Source organism: Rhinopithecus bieti, unplaced genomic scaffold (genome assembly GCF_001698545.2).
Source record: "Rhinopithecus bieti isolate Rb0 unplaced genomic scaffold, ASM169854v2 scaffold_980, whole genome shotgun sequence".
Lineage (NCBI taxonomy): Eukaryota > Metazoa > Chordata > Mammalia > Primates > Cercopithecidae > Rhinopithecus > Rhinopithecus bieti.
In genome coordinates this window covers 498483-524208 of record NW_016803338.1, presented here as the reverse complement: position 1 = coordinate 524208, position 25726 = coordinate 498483, and the positions used below count along the sequence as shown (strand labels likewise).

Here is a 25726-nt window from a genome sequence, read left to right as displayed (position 1 = left end):
TCATTTGAAAGCTGAGTGTCTCAGATGGGTTGACAGCATGTGGTATATGTATCTTACATAGGACCTGTCGTCTAAGAAGAGAAAGGGTCGGTTTAATTTTTCATTCTCTGATTACTCTTACTCTAGCCCTCAGAAGTGGTTTATGAAGAATATTTCATTATCAAGAATCAGGACCATATGTTGCTTATGTGTAGCTAGGCAATGATAGAAAAGCAATAACTGGACATTTATTGTGTACTTCCGTGTGTTTGGCACTGTGCTGAGCACTTTGTGTGCATTAATCTTCATACAAAATCTGTAAGATATCTATTATTATTATCCTCATTTAGCATATGAAGAGACACACATAGAGAAGTTAAATAACTTGCTCAAGAATACATAGCTAATAAGTGGCAGAATCAGGATTCCTACAGGTCTGTCTGGCCTAGAAATCCGACTCTTAACCATACTGTACTTTGCCCCATGTTGAAGAAACAGGTGGAATGTCAATCTCATGTTCTAACAGCTTATCCTAACCTGGAGCTGTGCTAGCAACTATACTATACTGTAACATCAGCTTTTATTGGGCTGTTTTGAAACATTCTACTATGCTAGCTTAGCATATTTTTATTTTATTATTTTTTTTAATTTTTGTGACAGAGTTTCACTTTTCACTCTTTTTGCCCAGATGGCGCCATCTCAGCTCACTGCGACCTCTGCCTCCCTGGTTTAAGTGATTCTCCTGCCTCAGCCTCCTGAGAAGCTGGGATTACAGGGGCACCCACACCATGCCCAGCAAATTTTTGTATTTTCAGTAGAGATGGGGTTTTACCATGTTGGCCAGGCTGGTCTGGTCTGGAACTCCTGGCCTCAGATGATCCAACCACCTTGGCATCTCAAGGTGTTGGGATTATAGGTGTCAGCCACCACTCCTGGCCTATTTTCATTTTTTAAAAGCAGAATTTCCCTGTTCTTTGGTAATATGATATGGGATTTATGGAGTTAACAGCTCTTGCTATTCTTTAGATAATTTAACTGTGGAGATGATATTTTTATTTTTTTCCTGGGTTAAGAATCCTATTGAGACATTTAAAGAGGTGTAATGTATAATGTACCTCTGAAATAACAAACAGGAAGTGTGACCTTATTCTTTGTGTTTGAAGCTCCACAATGGGAGAAGTAAAGAACAAAGACTTAAGGAGCAACTTGGCACTCAACGTAAGACCACGTTTTTTTAATATTCATTCTTTATAAATGCTTGATAATTTTAGTACAACTGTTGCATTTTTAGAGTTGGCAATTTCCTTTATCTACATAATCTAAGCTCTCAAAATAAAAACCGGTTAAGCTCTTACGATGGACTCGTTGGCATTTCTAGTTGTCTATTGAATTAGCTTATCTAAGTTTGAACACCATCATACTCCATCAGCTTCATCATCTTGGCTATATTTTAAGAGATGTGACGTTTATAACTGAAATGGAATGGAGCTGTAACCAGGCCATGTTAAACATTCATCCAACCATGATAATGAACCATGTTAAACCAAATATCTAGCAGCAGGAAGAGGAAAGGTAAAGAAGTTCTTGTCTTATAGCCCATTTAATAAATCTGGATATTCTACAGATGATATCCCCCCTTTCCTAAGAAAGAAAGAAAACGTGCAATTTAAAGACAGGTCAATTTGAACCCGCATGATATGTTTTCTCTCTTAAAACATTAGCACTTGATCCCATAGATCATTTTTTAAAAGATTACTTCTTTTTTTTTTTTTTTTTTTGAGATGGAGTCTTACTCTGTCACCCAGGCTGGAGTGCAGTGGTGCACTCTTGGCTCACTGCAGCCTCCACCTCCTGAGTTCAAGTAATTCTCATGCCTCAGCCTCCTGAGTAGCTGGGATTAAACGCATGCACCACCACACCCAGCTAATTTTTTTGTTTTTTTGAGACACAGTCTTGCTCTGTCACTCAGGCTGGCGTGCAGTGGTATGATCTCGGCTCACTGCAACCTCCGCCTCCTCGGTTCAGGTGATTCTTATGCCTCAGCCTCCAAATAGCTGGAATTACAGGCTTGTGCCACCACACCCAGATTATTTTTGTATTTTTAGTAGAGATAGGGTTTCACTCTGTTGCCCAGGCTGGTCTCAAACTTCTGACCTCAGGTGATCCACCCGCCTCGGCCTCCCAAAGTGCTGGGATTACAGGGATGAGCCACGGCGCCCAGCCTAAGTTTTGTATTTTTAGTAGAGACAACATTTCACCATGTTGGTCAGGCTGGTCTCAAACTGCTGACCTCAAGTAATCCACCTGCCTTGGCCTCCCAAAATGCTGGGATTACAGGCGTGAGCCACTGTACCCAGCAAAAGTTTACTTCATTTGCTTGAGTCCTCCTTAAAGTGAGAGCTGAGACTCAGTCTTACACTGATGAAGCACATGGTTGTGGTTCCGAACTCCAGGAAGCAGGGATTGATGGGCTGCGATGGAGGGCTTCAGTCTTATTCAAGGGGCTTGGAATCTGTCCTGTGTGTGGTGGGACATCATGAATGTTTTGAGTGGGGCAGTGGCCTAATAGAAGCCCTCTTTGTGTGGCAGTCCCCTTACGGATACCTTACGACTCAGTCTTTGTGCTGTGTGTACCTGAAAACTTATTTTGGCCTGGATTAGTCAGATGGTGTAGCTCATGCCTGTCATTCTCTACCTGATACTGTGCTTTCCAGCAAAAACTACCAAGAAGCGAATTAATTCCTGAAATAACAGCATGTTTCTTAAAACACTGGTGAGGTAATGAGAATTAGTATTCCTAAGGCTGTTTAAAGGGAAAGTAGGAGACCTAGTAGATTTGCATAGGAATTAATCCCAATATCCCTGTGATCCTGTTAGGAGAGCTGCTTACTTGTTCTTGCTTGGACTTGGTTTATTTGCTAATAAAGAACAAGGTTTCTGGGCTGGACATGGTAGCTTATGCCTGTAGTCCCAACACTTTGAGAGGTCGAGGTGGGTGGATCACCTGAGGTCAGCAGTTCGAGACCAACCTGGGCAACATGGTGAAACCCCCGTCTCTACTAAAAATACAAAAATTATCTGGGTGTGGTGGTGCACACCTGTAGTCCCACATACTTGGGAGGCTGAGGCAGGAGAATTGATTGAACCTGGGAGGTGGAGGTTGCAGTGAGCTGAGATCTTGCCACTGCACTCTAGCCTGGGTGACAGAGCAAGACTCTATCCCCCCCAAAAAAGCTTTGTAATAACTTGGACTTAATTTAATAGAGGTTTAAAATAGCCAGGCATGGTGGCTAACACCTGTAATCCCAACACTTTGGGAGGCCAAGGTGGGTGGATCACGAGGTCAGGAGTTCGAGACCAGCCTGACCAACATGGTGAAACCCTGTCTCTACTGAAAATATAAAAATTAACCAGGTGTGGTGGCACGCACCTGTAATCCCAGCTACTCAGGAGGCTGAGGCAGGAGAATCGCTTCAACCCAGGAGGCAGAGATTGTAGTGAGCCGAGATCGTGCCATTGCACTCCAGCCTGGATGACAGAGCGAGATTCCATCCAAATAAATAATAATCAAACCAAATATTTATATTAATTTGGACTTCCAAATAGATTTCAACTATTCAGCCATCATTGAATTTGATGAGGATGGTGATAACTTCAATTTAGTAAGTTCTTGCTAAATGCCTTAAACTGAGATAGATATATCACATAGATTATTTTGTGGGTTTTCTTTGTTTGTTTGTTCTGTTAATATATAATTGCTAAAATACAACAAAATATAAAGTGGGCGGCGGGGCGCGGTGGCTCAAGGCGCTGTAATCCCAGCACTTTGGGAGGGCCGCGAGAGCGGGCGGATCACGAGGTCAGGAGATCGAGACCATCTCTGGCTTAATAGCGGTGAAACCGCCGTCTCTACTAAAAAATACAAAAAATCTAGGCCGGGCCGCGTGGGCGGGCGGCCTCGTAGTCCAGCTACTCGGAGGCTGAGGCCCAGGAGAATGGCAGGGAACCCGGGAGGCGACTTGCAGGAGCTGAGATCCGCCACTGCACTCGCAGACTCCAGCTGGGCGACAGAGGCCGACAACTCCGTCTCAAAAAAAAAAAAAAAAAAAAAAAAAAAAAAAAATATATAATATATTATATATATAAGCTTATATATCATAAAGTGAAATTTCCTCTTTCAAGTATCAGAGATAGCTACTATTAATGTTTGATTTTATACCTCTTAATTCTTTTATATTTAAGCATATATTAATACATGTGTAAGTATATATACACAAATAGATATTTTAAGTACACAAAATCAATAGTATACATATTATTTAACAATCCATTTTCACTTAATATATCCTGTGTATCTTTTTTAAAAATTTATTTATTTTTTTTTTGGAGACAGAGTCTCGCTATGTTGCCCAGGTTGGAGTGCAGTGGCACAATCTTGGCTCAAAACTGGTCGTTCCTTCACCTCCCTGACCTAATCAAGTCATTTTTTTCTAGCAAATTAGCTTTAGGCTCATCTGCATTTGCCAGGCTCACTGCCCTCATTGTCACTGTCTTGCCATTGACATTTTATTTTATGATCTCCCAGTATCACTGGACTATGAAAACAGTGCCATCTGTTTTATAGCTAGCAAACACATATAAGCTTTCCCTGCTCTGCACTGTCTAAGGCTGTTCCCTTTAGGTATTGTCAACAGTTTCAGCACATATAGGAAAGCTATCAGTATTGTTGGGTGGTGAGGTTATTAGATTCTCCTATCAAGTTAAAAACTCACCAGTCACCTGTTCCTCACCTAGAGTGAGGTAGGGGAGAGCCTTCTTCACTTGCTGTTTAAGCAACTTTTCCAGATAGCCCCTGGTAGCACTGGGACTTGTGTTTTCTTATGTCACTTTCTTCAGTGTGAGGTTGGAACCTCAGGGCCAAGTATAGCTGGGGAAAGAAGAGATAATTGAAGAAAATAGGAAGGGAGAACAGTTGTGATACAAAGAAACTAAGCCAGTGTGGGGGTGGACTTAGCTCTCCTTCAGCTTTGTAAATGATCTCTCTCTCTCATCCCTCAGAAGAACCAGTGAAGACATCCATTCAGGAATCAGCAGCTTTTATGCCTCAGGTACAGAATAAATGGTCTGATTTGGTATTATATGTACATAGCTGTGGAGAACCCTGACTTCTTTAAAAATATCTGTCCATTAAGAACTCTTTGAGACAATGAGAGGCTGAGAGTGTTGTTCTCCTGAGAACTTCCATACAAGGGAACTCTGAATAACAAAGAGAAAGTTGTTAAAGGGAGGATTGCATTAGTGAACTTTGGAATGAAGGGAAGTTCCAAAGTACCCCTTGTCTCAACTCAGTGACTGCTGAACATGTAAGTCAGCAGTGATACTTTCCTGAACTTTGACTTGTTCTGGCTTTTTATTAGGTTGACACTTCTTTGTAAGCAGAAGCAATAGAAGGGCTCCCTTTGTACTTGGGAAGATACCACTTATATAACTTCAGGTTACTGTGGAGACAAATGACTCATGTTTTCTCTGTTTTTCAAATTATCTTTATTCCACAAAGCCAATAAAGAGACTGGGATTTTCATTAAAATTAAATAAAAATAAAATAATTTGTCTTGAGCACATTACCCTAATAGAGGAAAAATTTGATATTAATGGGAAACATTTGCCGTAATGGGAAACTTCAGGCTGTGTCTGTTGAATGATTCACCTGTCAAAGGAAATCCAAAAGAAGAGATGGTGGAACCTCATAGAAACAGAGCAATATCCAGAGTCTTTAGCAATTCTTGCCTTCCTTTCCAGAGCATACCTGAAGAGAGATACAAGATGAAGAGCAAGCCCCTAGGAATCTGCCTGATAATCGATTGCATTGGCAATGAGACAGGTAGGTGTGGAAGCTACAGATTAACCGGTGCCCTCAGATTGAGATCATGGCACAGGCAAGCTATATTCATTAGCGTGATCAGCACCAGTTGCCATGACAGACCAGTTCAAGAATCTGTGCTTCAGGCTGGGTGTGGTTGCTCATGCCTGGAATTCCAGCCTTTTGTGAGGCTGAGATGGGAGGATCGCTTGAGCCCAGTTAAAAATTAGCTAGTGTGGACCAGGCATGGTGGCTCACACTTGTAATCCCAGCACTTTGGGAGGTGGACGTGGGTGGATCATGAGGTCAGGAGTTCAAGACCAGCCTGGCCAAAATGGTGAAACCCCATCTCTACTAAAAATACAAAAATTAGCTGAGCATGGTGGCGCACGCCTGTAGTCCCAGCTACTTGGGAGGCTGAGACAGAAGAATTGTTTGAACCTGGGAAGCAGAGGTTGCAGTGAACCAAGATTGCACCACTGCACTCCATCATGGGTGACAGTGAAATTCTGTCTTAAAAAAAAAAAATTAGCTGGTGTGGTGGTGCACACTTGTAGTCCCAGCTACACGGGAGGCTGAAGCAGGAGGATCACTTGAACCCAAGGAGGTCAAGGCTGCAGTGAGTCAGTATTGTGCCACAGCACTCCAGCATGGGTGATAGAGCAAGACCCTGTCTCAAAAAAAGAAAAGAAAAGGAAAAATGAATATGTGGTTCAACACAACAGAGACTTGTTTCTCATTCATGTCACAGGCTAGTGTGGATCGGGCTGGGGGCGGGGGGGGCTTTGTTCATGTGGCCATTCAGTGGCTCCATCATCTTCTGAGGTCTTGAGTTTTCTGCAGAGTCCTTTGTATCTGGCTAGCAAATAAGGGAAGAGAGAATGTGTGGAGGATCTCATAAGAGATTTTAGGGACCAGGCCTAAAAGTGATAATATGTATCATTTTCACCTCCTTAGATTGGTCAGAACTCAGTCATGTGGCTCCATCTAACTGTAGTAGACATGGAGAAATTAGTCTAGCTGTGTGTCAGGAGGAAAATGAAATGGATTTGGGGAACATGTAACAGTGTCTCTGACACAAAGACATCATTTACGGTAGTTAGTGAGCTTCAGTCTTGCCTTTTCATTTGGATGCTATAGCAGGGAGGAGTCCTGGAACCCAGAGATACATTAATATTAATGGAAGGCATTCTGGCTTCACATATTATCACATGCCCCATCATTTCACCTAGATAGATGACAAAAACTTTCCTGGGAACATTAAAGACATGATAAATGTGTGCTCACTTACAGAGCTTTGGAAATTTTCTGAGCAATGTGTCAGTTCTGCTATCCTTTGCTTTGGTTGTTGGCCTCAGTCTCTTCTATCTGTGAGTCACCATTGCTTTTGCTCAGTTGTTGGATGTCTGACTCAAACTGAATCACTGGTGCTGCATCAAAAGAGAATGAGAAGAGCATAGATAAGTGGAATGACTTTCTGTTTAATTATTTAGCTCTTCCTTAAGAGGATCGATCATTATATTTCCAGTTTTAGAGCTTCTCAACATTCTCTTAAAATGAGTCAGAACTATCTTTTAGGCTCACTTAAAATGTTACCATGGGGAGTTTTATGGGAAGAGAGGCTAAGAGAAGGTCAAATATAAGACTAAATTTTCCAGGATTTCAGATATGATCCTGCTTGGTCATGTCCTATTTTTGGTTAGATGTGAGAAAGATAAGTGTCTTCTCCTTTTTAGCCATTAGTATCCATATGAGAATGAGAAAATATTTTCTTAATGAGTCACTTCCTGTTTTAAGAGATTATGTAATTGTCCTGTACTTCTGGTTTTAGTCAGTGTTTTTCATTCATCAGCAGATGTTGTACACATATCTGTTGTGTGAAGAGAATCATAAAAAAAAAAAAAGCCATGACCTGCTGTGAATTGAAAAACCAAGTTTTTTGGCTATAACTCAGTGTCTGTGCTTGCTTCTGTTGCTGGGTTGTGGGCATCTTGTGAGCAGGGGCTGAATGTATATTCGTATTTTTCTGCATTATAGGAGCACGATCAGAGTTGAGAAATGGAATATGACAGTGTGGGTTTGAATCATGGCTATGCCATGTTCTGGCTTGTGACCTTGGGCAATGTCCCTGGCCTCTTTATTTATTTTTTATTTTTTATTCTTTCTTGAGAGAGAGTCTCACTCTTGTTGCCCACACTGGAGTGCAGTGGTGTGATCTTGGCTCACTGCAACCTCTTCCTCCTGGGTTCAAGCAATTCTCCTGCCTCAGCCTCCCGAGTACATCCCTCCCGGGATTACAGACGTGTGCCACCGTGCCTGGCTTCTAATTTTTTTTTAATTTAAATTGTATTTTTATTTTTCCTGTAATGCTGAGTTCTCGGCCTCCTTAAGTCCCAGTTTCTCTTTTGTAAAGTGAGTTAATAACGGACCTACCTCACAGGGAAGTTGGGCAGAATGAATGAGTTCATACTTGGAAAGGGCTTAGAATAGTGCCTGGCACAGTATGAGCCTGTACTAGGTGCCAACTAGCATTATTTCCTCATTTGCTTGTTTAATTCTAGCCATAAACCACCTAAGCAAGAGCTCACCATGGCTCTTTGCACTTGGTACATAGAATCTGATCTCAGACAAGTGAGAGACCAGGGCACTGAGGCCCGCTCTAGGCCCAAGGGGATGCATGAGTGGGATGCATCTCCATAGGCTGTGGTGCACTGGAATGGAGGCCATAACCTGAGAGGGGACAACTTCTTGGATAAACACTCAAGTGGAAAGCTGAGCACAACACTCCTACCAGTCACAGTCTGAATGGGCTTGGCAAAGGAGAATCTAAGTACAAAGTACAGGAGGGCAGAGACCTGATAAGAGAGAAAGATGGAAGAGGACGGTAGAATTGGAGGCAGAGCCTGGGGCATCATGCTTTTGGCCGCAGGTATGAGTAGGTATTGGTCTTGACTGCATTAGTACATCTGTTTCCTGCCCCATGGCTGCCGATGTGTCTATATATGAGCTTCAAGAATCAGACTGGCAACTCTAGACAGCAGGTCCCTCCTGGGCGGACGTAGTCCTTTAAAGTTCAACATATCGGTGGTATATTGCTGGACAAGAGTAGGCCTGGGCCATTAGAGGGTACCCTGGATGCTCAGTGCTGCCTTTCCCCTGAGAATCAGGGTGATTTGACTCAAGCCTTCCCTGCCTCTGGGAACAAAATCAATAATTGGGCTTGAGGCCTCTTATAAACCCCCCTGGGCTCAGGTGGCTAATTAGCAGGTAAGAAACAAGGCAGCACACTTTTATTCTTCTTGTGCTATGGTTTTCATCAGCTGAGAGGTCACGAATCCACTTACATGCACAGACTCAGAGCAGCAGGAGAACATTAATTATTATGAAGTGGAAAGGCACAGTCTCCTCTCCTCACACCATCTCTCTAGGCCTCCAGCTCTTCATTTTCCTCCTCCCCTCCTGGTGATTTGTCACTGAAGATTCTAGGCCCAGAATCCTGCCTTGGTTGAAAATGGTTGTTATTAGTGCAGCACCCTTCATCTCTTTTCATCTAATCCGCAGTTAGGGGGCTTCATCTAGAGTAATGTGGATTTCTTCTGTCTAGTTAACTTTGCCACCTGGTTAACCTTGAACACTTGGGAGGAGTGCAGGAGTCCTACAAGCGGGTAAGATAATTGCCAGCCGAAATAAGGGCTCTGAAAGAAACAAACAGGAACACGATAGGACTAACCTGGGCATAGCTGTGCTCAGAGTACATAATTTATTAAAAATCTACTACATGCCAGGTACTGTGCTAATTGTTTTACATGGATTCGTGCTTAATCCTCATAAATAATACCATAATATAGGTGCTGTTCTCTCCATTCAATTTTTTTTTGTTCTACTTAGAACTAATTTACTAGGAATATTCTTTCTATGTTCTCTTCTTTTCTTTTTCTTTTTTTTTTTTGAGACGGAGTCTTGCTCTGTTGCCAGACTGGAGTTCAGTGGTGCAATCTCGGCTCACTGCAACCTCTCCCTCCCAAGTTCAAGCGATTCTCCTCCCTCAGCCTCCTGAGTAGCTGGTATTACAGGCATGTGCCACCATACCCAGCTAATTTTTCTTTTTTCTTTTTTTTAAATTTATTTTTAAGATGGAGTTTCATTCCTGTTGCCCAGGCTGGAGTGCAATGGCGCGATCTCAGCTCACCGCAACTGCCGCCTCCCAGGTTCAAGCGATTCTCCTGCCTCAGCCTCCTGAGTAGCTGGGATTACAGGCACCCGCCACCATGCCCGGCTAATTCGTATTTTTAGTAGAGACAAGGTTTCACCATGTTGGCCAGGCTGGTCTCGATCTCCTGACCTCGTGATCCGCCCACCTCAGCTTCCCAAAGTGCTGGGATTATAGGCGTGAGCCACTGCGACCGGCCTATTCTCTCTCTTTTCAAGGTGAGGAAGCTGAGCAGTGAACTACACTCCTACCTTCTCTAGTACTGATTGAGCTGGGATCAAAAGCTGGACTCCAAAGCCTATGCTTTTAATTACTTTGCCTCAATGTAATTTCCATGAAGGTGGGCGAGTTTATCCATCTCTCTTACTATGGGTCTCCAGTACCTGGAACAATCCCTGGTACCTAGGTGTTCAATAAATATTTGTTGGGTGAATGAATGAAGGAATAAGCTCTCCCAGTGTCAGTGTGTTTATAAAAGCCATTCCTTTTTATCTTTAGAGTTTAGCAGACTCTCTTCTACCTGTCTTCCCTTCTGTCCTCAAAAAACCAGACTTTTATCCAAAGAGCATGCAAGTCTCCCAAGTATTTATAGCTTTATTTCTTTGTCCGGTAAATGTTTATTGAGGGCCTACTATGTGCAAAGCACTATGCTTGGCCCTGTGTGAAGCAAATATTAAGGCAATGAGGTGGAATCTGTTCTCAGAGCTGTGTTGTGCATGAAATAAGGTTATTCTTTGGTAGTTGATTCTTGAGAAGAATCCTTATGGAGTTCAGTAACCTTTTCTTGAGGCAGAAGTAAATGCTTAGGGATTTGGGGGCTAATTATCTCAGTTTGGTAGAATTGAAAAATAAGTCTTTGGTGTTGTGTCATCTGTGTCAGTGATAGCAAAGCTGGATCTGTGCTAGGCCCTGGTGGGTCATCTTTAAACACTGTACTTTTTAATTCTGTTAGGAATATAGAAGCAAACGTCTCACATCTCTGACAGATGGGCTTTACGGCTTGGCCTGAAGCTCTGGTTGTTTTTAAGTCCCCTGAATAAAATAAAAGACAATGTTTGCAAATTTTAAGAGGAAGTTTTTTTGTTTTTGTTTTTATTTTGAGACAGAGTCTCGCTCTGTTGCCCAGGCTGCAGGAGTGCAATGGCGTTATCTTGGCTCACTGTAACCTGTCTTCCGGGTTCAAGCGATTCTCCACCTCAGCCTCATGAGTAGTTGGGATTACAGGCACCCGCCATCATGCCCGGCTAATTTTTGTATTTTTGTAGAGACAGGGTTTCACCATGCTGGCCAGGCTGGTCTTGAACTCCTGACCTCATGTGATCCACCCGCCTTGGCCTTCCAAAGTGCTGGGATTACAGGGATGAGCCATCGCACCTGGCCAAGAGGAAGTATTTTTTTTTCTACCCTGCTCTTTCTGAAAAGCTTGAACATTTTTCTGTACTTTCCTTTTCTTTTTTGAGACAGGGTCTTGCTCTATCACCCAGAATGGAGCACAGTGGAACAATCACGGCTCACTGCAGCCTTAACCTCCCAGGCTCAAGTGATCCTCTCACCTCACCCTCCCAAGTAGCTGGAACTACACACAGGCACCACCACATCCATCTGATTTTTATAATATTCTGTAGAGACAGGGTTTCACTATGTTGTCCAGACTGGTCTCAAACTTCTGGGCTCAAGCAATCCTCCTACTTCAGCCTCCCGAGTCCCTGGTACTACAGGCACATGCTAACATGTCTGGCTAACTTATTTTTGTTTTTTGTAGAGACAGGGTTTTTTGCTCTATTGCCCAGGGCAGTCTTGAACTCCTGGCTTCAAGTGATCTTCCTGCCTTGGCCTCCCAAATCACGGGATTATGGTCATGAGCCACCACGTAATCTTTGTTTTATGTGCATTTGTAAGCTTTGCTTCCCCAACAAGCTCTTTGATTTAAGTACATCATATATTTGATATGTATTCTCTTGTCCAAGTATTTCTGTAGGCAATAAGGGGAACTTTGTAAAACAAGAGTTTTCTGGTCAAGTAAATTTGAGAAGTGCTGTCTAATCTCTCCCCCCCCAGATATTTGCAATGCATATTGACCTATTGAAGGCTCTGAGAATTCTTCCTGCGAATAAACCTGTTTTAGCCTTGTCCACCTTGCATTTCCCAAACACATTTGACCTCAGAACTCCCTTTTTCACTAAGAATGTTTTGCCCATCTTGTGTTTTGCCCATGTGCTCTATATAGCAGTTAACACTGGGCTTATTAAAGGTACTCAGTAAGTGATTGTAAATTAACTGGTGAAGCATTCCCTCATTCTCGTTTATTTTATACATTTATTTAATGAAGCCCTGTTCATAGAAATTGTCAAGATAAATGCACCCTCATTTAGATCAAAACAAATTCTAAATTAACGAAGTCATGATATTTTACTGTATTTTGTTTTTTTTGGTTTATCTGTGAAGTCCTCAAACCTGTGAGTAGTGCTGACCCTGGCCTTGAATGAACAACCCTGTACTAACTACAAGGCCAGAAGAACCCCCGCCTTTCCCCTACCTACCTCCCCCATATCATTTCAAGAAGTTCTAAAGAACCGTTGGAAGTTTTGGAGATCAGACTGGGTTGGGTGTGGGTTTTCCAGGGTGGGTTCTAGAAGGAGAAGTGGGACTTCTGTAGTTTGTTGAAGTTTTATTTTCCAAACCCAGCCCCCAAGTTTTTCTTCCTCTATTTATGTGCAAGGACAAAACAGTTACTGTTCTGCCTACATAGGACATGGACTTTGTCTGCTCTGAGCCCATTTTAGTTTAGAATATAGAGACCTCCCTCCAGGTCCTAAGAGAGAGATTCCATGAGAGATGCGCAACACCATAAGATTGGTGATTTGTATTTTGAAATGGCTTCCTTTGTTTCCTTTAAAGTCAATATCTTATATCTGAATAAACACAGTTTGCAAAGCATCTTTACAGAAATCTCATTGGATCCTCACGGTCACCTTTTTTTTGAGACAGAGTCTCACTCTTTCATCCAGGCTGGAGTGCAGTGGGGTGATCTTGGCTCCTCTACTTCCTGGGCTCCAGTGATCCTCCTTAGCCTCCCAAGTAGCTGGGACCACAGATGTGTGCCACCACGCCCGGCCAATTTTTGTATTTTTGGTAGAGATGGGGTTTTGCCATGTTGCCCAGGCTGGTCTTGAACTCCGCAGCTCAAGCGATCCACCCACCTTGGCCTCCCAAAGTGCTGGGACTATAGGTATGAACCACCGTACCCTGCCCTCACAGTCACCTTTTGAAGAACCTCCTGCTCAAGCGTTCCTCCTGCCTCAGCCTCCTGAGTAGCTGTGATGACTACAGACATGTACTACCATGCCTGGCTAATTTTTTATTTTTTGTAGAGATGGGATTTCCCTGTGACTCCTAGGATGGTCTCAAACTCCTGAGCTCAAGCCGTCCTCCCACCTCAGCCTCCCAAAGTGCTGGGATTATATGTGTGAGCCACTGCACCTGGCCAAGCATTCGTTTTAATCCTGTTTTATAGATGAATAAACTGGGGCTGACTCAAACTGACTCAAAGTCACACTGTCATTACCTTTTTGATCCTGTACATCAGACTGGGCTGTATGCCTGTTCTTGCTGGCTCAATAAAGTTGCAAGTGCCAGCTAACAACTCTTCCCACTCCACCTCACCATCTCACAGAGGAAAATTGTGACATTAATGGGAAATGTCAGTGGTAATGTCTTCAGGCTGGGCCTATGGAGTGACTGCCTTGCCACACATTTAAGCAATGCTCTGTCTTGTCTGAGGCTCAGACCTGCTGTTCTTTTTGGCATTTGGGACCTGCATGGTTTTTGGCTTCCTCCAGCTTTAGCCATTTTTATTCTGTTCTTTTAGGTAAGGATTTCTGCCCCAGACCTCAGATTCCCATTCCCTTCCTAGCTTGTCTGCTGTTGTAGCTCAGTCCTCTTCCAAGACCATGCAAGATGCAGACCCTAGTAAGAGGAGATGGAGGAACTAGGACTTAAACCCACATCTTGTGATTGCAAGGCTGGTTCCTCTTTTGCCCTGGACCACGCGACTGTCTGCTTACGGTCATGTGACAGGGGCTTCCCCAGCCAGAACCTCCAGGGAGCACAAATAAAGGAAAGAGCTGGAAGGCACAGTATAGCATTTGTTCTGTCCGAGCCTCACATATCAGCATGGGAAAGGAGATCGTGGTGAAGCTTTCTTTCAAGGACTTTGATAAGGAAGGACATTTATCAGTGAAGAGAGGTTTTGAGGGATGTGAACCAATCTTGAGATAAGTAAACAAAAGAGCTTTGAGTCTGGTGTTTCCCTGTTTGCTTCTGCCTCCTGGAGGAGCAAATACTCCACGATTAGAGACATGTAAGTCCTTTGGAATAGAATAGCAGTGATGGAACTGGAGTCCTAGTCCAGGTTCTCTCCTTGTTCAGCCTGGATTCAGTACTGGATATTGAAGCTCGCCTGCACCCTCAGAGGAGATGACTAGGGGACAGTGCGTCCAGGCCTCTTCTACCGCACAGAGAGTTTTCTTTTTTTTATAAAGCGCATACACATTTAAAATTTAATGATACTCCCAAATTGCTCTTCAAAAAGGCTGTACAAAATTACAGTCCTGATAACAGCTACCCAGAGATCCTGTGAAGGCATTTACCCTCATTATTATTATTATTATTATTATTTATTATTATTATTATTATTAGAGACGGAGTCCTGCTCTGTCGCCCAGGGTGGAGTACAGTGGTGCAGTCTTCACTCACTGCAACCTCTGCCTCCCGGGTTCAAGCGATTCTCCTGTCTCAGCCTCCCAAGTAGCTGGGATTATAGGTGAGCACCACCACGCCTGACTAATTTTTGTATTTTTAGTAGAGACAGGGTTTCACCATGTTGACCAGACTGGTCTCGAACGCCTGACCTCAGGTGATCCCCCCGCCTCGGCCTCCCAGAGTGCTAGGATTACAGGCGTGAGCCACTGGGCCTGGCTGCCCTCACTGTTTAATGGGTTATTTGCAACCTGTGAATCATGTCTCCTATTTCCTTGTTAATGATGCTGATTGATTATAGACTTAGGAATATCAGCACTTCCTTTGTATCTCTTCATTATTACATGATACAATAATTCATTTTCTTTTTTTTTTTGAGACAGAGTCTCACTCTGTTGCCCAGGCTGGAGTGCAGTGTTGCAATGTTGTCTCACTGCAACCTCCACCTCCCGGGTTCAAGCGATTCTCCTGCCTCAGCCTCCTGAGTAGCTAGGACTACAGGGGCGTGCCACTACACCTGACTAATTTTTGTATTTTTAGTAGAGACGGGGTTTCGCCATTTTGGCCAGGCTGGTCTTGAACTCCTGACCTCAGGTAATCTGCCCGCCTCAGCCTCCCAAAGTGCTGGGATTACAGGTGTGAGCCACTGAGCCCAGCTAATGATTCATTGTTTAATCCTTAGTTGTGGGCCAAGCAAAGGAGAAAAGTAAGAAACCTTTTCCTTTTACTGATAGGAAAGGTCAAAGGACTTACCTAGTGAATTATTTACCTAAAAATGTGTACAAATCACTCCAAAATTTAGTGGCTAAAAACAACAGTACTAATTTAATTATATCTTCACCTGTGGGTGAGGAATTTAGGAGCAGCTTAGCTGGGCTGTTCTGGCCCAGAGTCTAGTGAAGTTGTGGTCAGTTGTCAGCTGGGTCATCTGAATGCTTAATTGGGATTGGAGGATCCACTTCTAAAGTGGTCACTCACATGACTGGGAAGTTGGTGCTAGCTGTTGGCGGGAAGCCTGTTCTTCATGTGGGACTCTCTGAGGGACTGCCTGAGTACTTTCATGATGTGGTGGTAGGCTTCCCCCAGAGTGAGCCACTCAGAAGAGAGAAAGATTGTGAGGTCTGGATTTCAATAAGAAGATCGTTGAAGGAAGAAAGGTTTTGTCCTCCCCTTGGTTTGACTGGACTAGAGTGGGCTCAGTCTGCCTGTGGCTGGCATCAGGCAGGAACAGTGGTATAGCAGGGTATAGACCATATTTAGGGACCTAAAGTCATATCTTTCATGATTCAGATGGTTTCTGTTCCAACTGCCCAGGACTCGAGCCCGTCAAAATATGACACAAAAGCAGAAGCTTTTCATAATGGAGATTAGACCATGGCTAGGATTCCTACCCAGTCCTCTTGAGCTCTCCTCACTCCAGTGTTGTTTTCCATTTTTGTTTTGTGTTTTCCCCAGAGCTTCTTCAAGACACCTTCACTTCCCTGGGCTATGAAGTCCAGAAATTCTTGCATCTCAGCGTGAATGGTATATCCCAGATTCTTGGCCAATTTGCCTGTATGCCCGAGCACCGAGACTACGATAGCTTTGTGTGTGTCCTGGTGAGCCGAGGAGGCTCCCAGAGCGTGTATGGTGTGGATCAGACTCACTCAGGACTCCCCCTGCATCACATCAGGAGGATGTTCATGGGAGATTCATGCCCTTATCTAGCAGGGAAGCCAAAGGTGTTTTTTATTCAGAACTATGTAGTGTCAGAGGGCCAGCTGGAGGACAGCAGCCTCTTGGAGGTAGATGGGCCAGCAATGAAGAATGTGGAATTCAAGGCTCAGCAGCGAGGGCTGAGCACAGTTCACCGAGAAGCTGACTTCTTCTGGAGCCTGTGCACTGCGGATGTGTCCCTGCTGGAGCGGTCCTACAGCTCACCGTCCCTGTACCTGCAGTGCCTCTCCCAGAAACTGAGACAAGAAAGGTGAGCCCCCAGGAGGTGGTCAGTTCTGGACCACCTGCTTATTTTCGTGCCACAGGATAGGAATTACCACTGTGCCACGTTTGCTGCCCTTCTCTTCTGGGAGGAAAAGAGATTTTCCCTCCTGCATTGGGGTTGCCCTAGGACTACAGTATAGACCTGGCACGATTTATAAATACTTTGTAGTTAGTTAGTTTGTAGTTTGAATACTTTTCTTCAAAATTAAGAAATTTTCAGCCTGGGCAACAAAGTAAGAACTTACTCTATAAAAAAATTAAAAATTAGTTGGGTGCAGTGGTGTGCGCTTGTAGTCCCAACTGCTTGGGAGGCTAAGGTAGGAGGATCACTCGAGCCCAGGAGTTTGAGGCTGCAGTGAGTCGTGATTGTACTACTGTACTGCAGCCTTGGAGTACAGTATTGGAGACCTTGTCTCAAATAAATAAATAAATAAATAAATAAATACAAAGAACAAGTTTTTTTTTTTTTTTTTTTTTGAGATGGAGTCTTGCTGTTTGCCCAGGCTGGAGTGCAGCGGCACAATCTTGGCTCACTGCAACATCTGCCTCCCAGGTTTAAGCAGTTCTCCTGCCTCACCCTCCCAAGTAGCTGGGATTACGGGCGTGTGCCACAACGCCCCGGCTAATTTTTGTATTTTTAGTAGAGACTGGGTTTCACCGTGTTGACCAGGCCAGTCTTGAGCTCCTGACCTCAGGTGTTCTGCCCGCCTCGGCATCCCAAGGCATCCCAAGGGGCTAGGATTACAAGCGTGAGCCACTGTGCCTGGCCACAAATTTTTATTTTTAATTAATTTTTTTTTTTTTTTGAGACAGAGTTTCACTCTTGTTACCCAGGCTGGAGTGCAGTGGCATGATCTTGGCTCACTGCAACCTCCGCCTCCTGGGTTCCAGTGATTCTCCTGCCTCAGCTTCCCGAGTAGCTGGGATTACAGGCACCTGCCATCACATCTGGCTAATTTTTGTATTTTTAGTAGAGACAGGGTTTTCATCATGTTGGCCAAGCTGGTCTGGAACTCCTGGCCTCAAGTGATCCACACACCTCGGCCTCCCAAAGTGCTGAGATTACAGGCGTGAGCCACCACACCTGGCCACCTTCCAGATCTTTTTTTATTTGATACCCACACAGTCATATAGAAGTATATCTTTTTTGTTTGTTTTTTGAGGTGAAGTCTTGCTCTGTCACCCAGGCTGGAGTACAGTGGCACATCTCGGCTTACTGCAACTTCCACCTCCTGGGTTCAAGCAATTCTCCCCTCTCAGCCTTCTGAATAGCTGGGACTACAGGCGCGCACCACCACGCTCTGCTAATTTTTGTATTTTTAATAGAGACGGGGTTTCACCATGTTGACCAGGCTGGTCTTGAACTCCTGACCTCAAGTGATCTCCTGCCTCGGCCTCCCAAAGTGCTAGGATTATAGACGTGAGCCACCGCACCCAGCCCAGAAGTATGTTTGTAAGCCCAGATGGAATCATCATCTATTATTTATTTATTTTTAATTTAAAAAATTTTAATACAGTTCAAATCAGCATGTCTGGCTCATTTCAGCTCCTTTACTGCTAAAGCAGGGGACAAGGGCTGCTTCAGTTTCTTTGCCTTCTCTTTCTCTGAAGTTATCTGCTGCATCGAACTTGAAAGTTCACATTATCCTTATTTTTCTTGATCTTGACAGATTTGTCATCCTTTCATCTGGCTGTGAGCAGAAAGTCTTTGATTTCCTCAATTTTTCAAGGCATAGCGATGAGGCACACAAGGAGAGGGCAAGGACCCACACCCCTCTAGCCCGTGTATCGCCTAAAAGACACTCACAGCCTGCCACCACTTTATAACCTGCTTTTAGTTTGTTTAACACTAGATCACAAACATTTTTGTATGTCAGTAGTCACATTTCTACAGCATCAGTTTAATGTGTGTACAACAGCCCATAATATGGCCATAGCTTAATTTACTTGATCAGTCTTCAGTTGTTGCATAGTGTTTGCTTTCATACAAAGTAAGAAACATCCTTGCAGCTTAGTATTTGTTCTTATCCTTAATTATTTTCTAGGGAGACGATTCCCAGAAGTGGAATTACTGAGTCAAAGGACATGCATTTTTCAAGCCTCGGATGCATCTTACTAGATGTCCTATGGGATGGTCATATCAGCTTTATGGGAGAGTAGCTGTGTCCCTGAATTCTCCCTGACACCACATGCTCTTGTATTTCCCCAAGTTTTGACAATTTGATAGGTGAAAAGTGGTATCTGACTGTTTAGATCTGGAAGGCTTTGTTATATATTTTTTTAAATATTTATTGGCAAGAATACTTATCTAAGAGAAGCATCAGTGTCCTGGTTTCTGTTTAAGCTGAATGAAGCCACAATGTACCTCAAGTATAAGATTAACTGGCCTTTTTCAGTTGCACCCTAATTACAATTTAGAATGATGTTTCTGAGCCACCTGTCAAAATGCATTTTGGGCTGTATCTCTGTGTACCCCAGGAATAAATCTCATGGCCTTCTTTACCTGGCCTCCTTAGTGGTGGCCCAGCAGGAAGCGGGGTTTAGAGCAGGAGCCACTCAGCTGTAGATAGTCCATGGGCCAGTGGTATTACTGGCCTTTTGAGCCCATCCCTGTTTGCATAGGTGATCCACGTGGGTTATCATCTGGCTGGTATGTTCCCAGAGTGAAACTCAGCAGCCCCTTGAGGGAGGGGATGGTGGCCACCAAGCCAGAGTGCTGCAAGTTAGTTTGGATCATTTGCTAAGCAGTTTGTGGTGCCTTTAGAAGGGAACAGTTTCAAATAACTTTCACATCTGTTGGCTCATTTCGCCCTAAGGACAATCTGTCTTCTCTTTGATATTTGCATGGCATTAAATTTTGCCTTTCTTGTTTTCTCCAGAAAACGCCCACTCCTGGATCTCCACATTGAACTCAATGGCCACATTTATGATTGGAACAGCAGAGTTTCTGCCAAGGAGAAATACTATGTCTGGCTGCAGCACACTCTGAGGAAGAAACTTATACTCTCCTACACATAAGAAACCAAAAGGCCAGGCACAGTGGCTCATGCCTGTAATCCCAGTACTTTGGGAGGCCAAAGAGGGCAGATCACTTCAGGTCAGGAGTTCGAGACCAGCCTGGCCAACATGGTAAACGCTGTCTCTAATAAAAATACAAAAATTAGCTGGGTGTGGGGGTGGGTACCTGTGTTCCCAGTTACTTGGGAGGCTGAGGCAGGAGGATCTTTTGAACCCAGGAGTTCAGGGTCATAGCATGCTATGATTGTGCCTACAAATAACCACCGCATACCAATCTGGGCAATATAGCAAGACCCCATCTCTTAAAAGAAAAAAAAAGGACAGGAACTATTTTAGTTCGTGTATTAGTCATGTTTCTCTAGAGAGACAGAACTAATAGGATAGATGTATATATAAAGGGGAGTTTATTAAGGAGTATTGACTCAAGTGATCACAAGGTTAGGTCCCGCAATAGACTATCTGCAAGCAAGGAAGCCAATTCAAGTCCCAAAGCTAAAGAACTTGGAGTCTGATGTTTGAGGGCAGGAAGCATTCAGCATGAGAGAAAGGTGGAGGCCAGAAGACTACACCAGTCTGGTCTTTCCATGTTTTGCCTGCTTTTATTCTGGCAGTGCTGACAGCTGATTAGATGGTGCCCACCCAGATTGAGGATGGCCTGCCTTTCCCAGTCCACTGACTAAATTATTATTATTTTTTTTTTGAGACGGAGCCTCACTCTGTTGCCCAGGCTGGAGTGTAGTGGCGCAATCTCGGCTCACTGCAAGCTCCGCCTCCCGGGTTCACGCCATTCTCCTGCCTCAGCCTCCCGAGTAGCTGGGACTATAGGCGCCTGCCACCGCGCCCAGTTAATTTTTTGTGCTTTTTAGTAGAGACAGGGTTTCACCATGTTAGCCAGGATGGTCTCCATCTCCTGACTTTGTGATCCGCCCACCTTGGCCTCAAATGACTCAAATGTTAATCTCCTTTGGCAGCACCCTCACAGATGTACCCGGGAACAGTACTTTGCATCCTTCTATTCAATCAAGTTAATACTCAGTATTAACCATCACAGTCCATTTGGGCAACTATACCAAATTACCATAGACCAGGTAACTTAAACAGTAGTTATTTCTCACAGTTCAGAGGCTGAAATCCAGCATCTAGGTGGCAGCATATCTGGTGTCTGGTAAGGCTTGCTTCCAGATCTTACCAGATGTCAGTCTTTTCATGTGTTCACATGGCAGAAAAAGAGGATGCAAGCTCTCATGTGTATCTTCTTTAAGGGCACGAATCCCATTCATGAGGGCTCTACCCTCCTGACCTAATTACCTCCCAAAGGCCCCACCTTCTGATACTGTCACATTGGGGATATTGTCTCCCCTTTGAATTCTGTGGGGGATACAAACATTCAGTTTGTAACAATAGCCTTATGATTTAGAGGTTACTTGTTCGTTCACCTAGACCACAAATTGCATTTTACAGCTAATCAAGTATATCTTTCTCTGATTTGATAGTGTGACCTAAAAGGGGACCATTGTTTGAAATATCATTAGAGTTGCATTATTATTATTATTATTATTATTATTATTGAGACAGAGTTTCATTCTGCCGCCCAGGCTGGAGTGCAGTGGCATGATCTTGGCTCACTGCAACCTCTGCCTTCTAGGTTCAAGCGATTCTCCTGCCTCAGCCTCCCGAGTAGCTGGGATTATAGGTGCCTGCCACCACACCCGGCTAATTTTGTATTTTAGTAGAGACAGGGTTTCACCATGTTGGCCAGGGTGGTCTTGAACTCCTGACCTCAGGTGATCCACCAGCCTTGGCCTCCCAAAGTGGTGGAGTGGCTCTACTGCACGTGGCCTATTATTATTTTTTACATTTTTAAAAATTGCTGAACAGGGGTACCACTGGTCAATGTGCCAGAATGCCACTTTTTAAATAATTATTTTATGATTTATTTATTTTTCTAGAAGTTAGTTTTAACTGATGTGTATCTGTATGTCTATTTGTGTATATTTTGTCACGATCATGCAACAGAGGCTGAAAAGTGTGGAAGAGACAGTTTTCAGGAACAACAAGCAATTATTCCTACTTTCCAAGTTATTTTGATGCCATGGTGGCTCACACCTGTGATCTGAGTACTTTGGGAGGCTGAGGTGGACGGATCACTTGAGCCCAGGAGTTCAAGACTAGCCTAGACAACATAGCAAGACTCCATCTCTACAAAAAAAAATACAAAATTTAACTGGGCATGGTGGTGTGTTCCTGTAGTCCCAGCTACTTGGGAGGCTGAAGTGGGAGGATCCCCTGAGCCCATAGAGGTCAAGGTTGTGGTGAGCTGTGATCATACCACTGCACTTCAGCATGGGAGGCAGTGAAACCCTGTCTCAGAAAAAATAAATAAATAAAACCACTAGCACCACAAACAACAACAAAAAGTTACTTTGCGCTTGTTTTGAGCACAGGACTCCTGCAGTGTCTTTGCATTTAATATTGTATAGGGATGCCAGTGGGAAGTGATGTGTATGCTTGGCCTCATGAACTAAAACCCCGTGTTAATTATGACAGAAGGAAAGTGTGTGAGAGGGATCTTAACTACCTAGCAGCTCTAGCTGCCATCTTGAACCGTGAAGATAAGGGCCACACTTAGGGGTAGCTGGGTGGTGAGCAGCAAGAAGCCTTGTTGGATGAGGGCATGAAGGAGCAGAATCACTGTGGAATCACTGTGCCACCCCTAATTACCTACCTCTGGACTTTTATGTGCAGGAAAGAAATTGAGAGTTTATATTTATCTCAACCCAGTTAATACAACTGATGCATTCTTATGTGATTAAAATGTTTGGAGGCCAGGCGCGGTGGCTCACGCCTGTAATCCCAGCACTTTGGGAGGCCGAGGCCGGTGGATCACGGGGTCAGGTGATCAAGACCATCCTGGCTAACATGGTGAAAACCCCTCTCTACTAGAAATGCAAAAAATTAGCCGGGCGTTGTGGCGGGCGCCTGTAGTCCCAGCTACTCGGGAGGCCAAGGCAGAAGAATGGCATGAATCCGGGAGGTGGAACTTGTAGTGAGCTGTGATCTTGCTACTGTACTCCAGCCTGGGCGACAGTCCGAAGCTCTGTCTCAAAAAACATAAAAAATAAATAAAATGTTTGGAATGTTGGCTTCATCCCTGGGATGCAAGACTGGTTCAACGTACACAAATCAAGAAACATTAATCACATAAACAGAACTAAAGACAAAAACCACATATCTCAATAGATGCAGAAAAGGCCTTCAATAAAATTCAACATTTCTTCATTTTAAAAACTCTCAATAAACTAGGTATTGATGGAAAACATATCAAAATAATAAGAACCATTTATGACAAACCCACAGCCAATATCATACTGAATGGGCAAAAGCTGGAAGCATTCCCCTTGAAAACTGGTACAGGACAAGGATGACCTCTCTCCTATTTAACATAGTATTAAAAAGTTCTGGCCAGGGCAATCAGGCAAGAGAAAGAAATAAAGGGTATTTAAATAGGAAGAGAGGAAGTAAAACTGTCTGTTTGCAGATGACATGATCCTATATCTAGAAAACCCCATTATCTCAGCCCAAAAGCTCCTTAAGCTGATAAGCAACTTCAGCAAAGTCTCAGGATACAAAATCAACGTGCAAAAATCACAAGCATTCTATACACCAACAATAGACAAGCAGAGAGCCAAATCATGAACTCCCATTCACAGTTGCTACAAAGAGAATAAAAGACCTAGGAATATAACTAATAAGAGATGTGAAGGACCTCTTCAACGAGAACTACAAACCACTGCTCCAGGAAATAAGAGAGGACACAAACAGATGAAAAAACATTCCATTCTCATGGATAGGAAGGATCAATGTCATGAAAATGGCCATACTACCCAAAGTAATTTATAGGTTCAATGCTGTTCCCATTAAACTACCGTTGACATTCTTCACAGAATTAGAAAAAAACTACTTTAAAATTCAAATGGAACCAAAAAGAGCGCATATAACCAAGACAACAATAAGCAAAAAGAACAAAGCTGGAAGCATCACACTACCCAACTTCAAAGTATACTGCAAGGCTGCAGTAGCCAAAACAGCATGGTACTGGTACAAAAACAGACACATAGACCAATGGAACAGAATAGAGACTAGAGAAAGAAGACCACACGTCTACAGCCATTTGATTGTCAACAAACCTGACAAAAACAAGCAATGGGGAAAAGATTCCCTATTTAATAAATGGTGCTGGGAAAACTGGCTAGCTATATGCTGTAAATTGAAACTGGACCCCTTCCTTACACCTTATACAAGAATTAACTCAAGATGAAACACTTAATGTAAAACATAAAACTATAAAAACCCTAGAAGAAAATCTAGTTAATACCATTCAAGACACAGGCACAAGCAAAGGTTTCATGACAAAAACATCAAAAGCAATTGCAACAAAACAAAATTACAAATGGGATCTAATTAAACTAAAGAGCTCCTGCACAGCAAAAGAAACTATCATTAGAGTGAACAGGCTACCTACAGAATGGGAGAAAATTTTTGCAATCTATTCATCTGACAAAGATCTAATATCCAGAACCTACAAGGAACTTAAATTTACAAGGAAAAAAACAACCCCATCAAAAAGTGGGCAAAGGACGTGAACAGACACTTCTCAAAAGAAGATATTTATATGGCCAACAAACATATTTAAAAAAGCTCAACATTACTGATCATCAGAGAAATGCAAATGAAGACCACCATGAGATACCATCTCATGCCGGTCAGAATAGTGATTATTAAAAAGTCAAAAAACAACAGATGCTGGTGAGGCTGTGGAGAAATAGGAACACTTTTACATTGTTGGTGGGAATGCAAATTAGTTCAACCATTGTGGAAATGTGTGGTGATTCCTCAAAGATCCAGAACTAGAAATACCATTTGTCCCAGCAATCCCATTACTGGGTATATACCCAAAGGAATATAAACCATTTTATTTTAAAGATACAGGCACATGTATGTTCACTGCAACACTCATCACAATAGCAAAGACACAATAGCAAATGCCCATCAGTGATAGACTGGATAAAGAAAATGTGGTACATATACACCATGGAATACTGTGCAGTGCAGCTGTTAGAGCTTTTGGTGATACAGTGAATCAGATTTTTCATTAATTCTTTTAATTGGTTATTATTGAACATGACACAGTACTGTTGAACATGATACATGAACCTGAACAGTACTATTTCATGTGAATCTCCTCCAAGGCTTCTTTTCATTTTACATCTCACGCTGTAATTCTTGGAGAGTATGCTGTAGCTTGAGTGCAGAATTCTCATCAGTTTTTTCTTTGTATCTCTCCTAAACACTTTACCGGATGAAGAGCCTGGCACACACATAAATATATATTGAATGAATCAGTGATGGAATGAAAAGAGAAATGATGGATCTCCTAAATTTTAACTTTCATAAAATATTTTGATATATTCATGACCTTACTTTAGCAAGCAATGTACTGAACGTGATGTAATCTTTGTGTTGAAATCTTGAGTCTGGCTAGTTTCTATTTTAAATTCATAAAGAATTCTAACAGAAGAGGAATTCAAAGAATGTCATAAATCGATGTTTCTCCATGGATGAAGGAACTGTTTTCTTCACTTGCTGATAATTCAGCCTAATCCAGTTTGACATATAAATAAGTATTTGAATTATGGATTTAAAATACACATTCTTTTCTAACTACAAAGGTAATACTTATTTAGATGGTTTTGAAAATACAGAAAGGCAGCCGGGCGCGGTGGCTCACGCCTGTAATCCCAGCACTTTGGGAGGCCGAGGCGGGTGGATCACGAGGTCAGGAGATCGAGACCATCCTGGCTAACATGGTGAAACCCTGTCTCTACTAAAAATACAAAAAATTAGCCGGGTGTGGTGGCGGC

General features: G+C 43.1%; 1 protein-coding gene and 1 pseudogene across 6 annotated transcripts in view; one reads left to right on the top strand and one right to left on the bottom strand.

Annotated features, from left to right (window-relative positions):
- Nucleotides 1–20140, top strand: part of CFLAR (CASP8 and FADD like apoptosis regulator) — a 49173-nt gene extending 29033 nt beyond the window's left edge. For 5 of the 6 annotated variants that reach the window (XM_017875901.1, XM_017875912.1, XM_017875895.1 and 2 more), the window contains exons 7-10: nt 5038–5087; nt 5779–5860; nt 16263–16773; nt 19667–20140. In XM_017875901.1, coding sequence (XP_017731390.1) covers nt 5038–5087; nt 5779–5860; nt 16263–16773; nt 19667–19805 — 782 coding nt within the window. In that variant the 3' untranslated portion in view covers nt 19806–20140. Of the gene's footprint in view, nt 1–1142; nt 1198–5037; nt 5088–5778; nt 5861–16262; nt 16774–19666 lie in introns of all 6 variants that reach the window. The other variant, XM_017875898.1, reaches the window with a different exon arrangement.
- On the bottom strand, nt 18202–18521 carry LOC108532149 (60S ribosomal protein L38 pseudogene; annotated as a pseudogene).
- Nucleotides 20141–25726: the final 5586 nt, after the last annotated feature.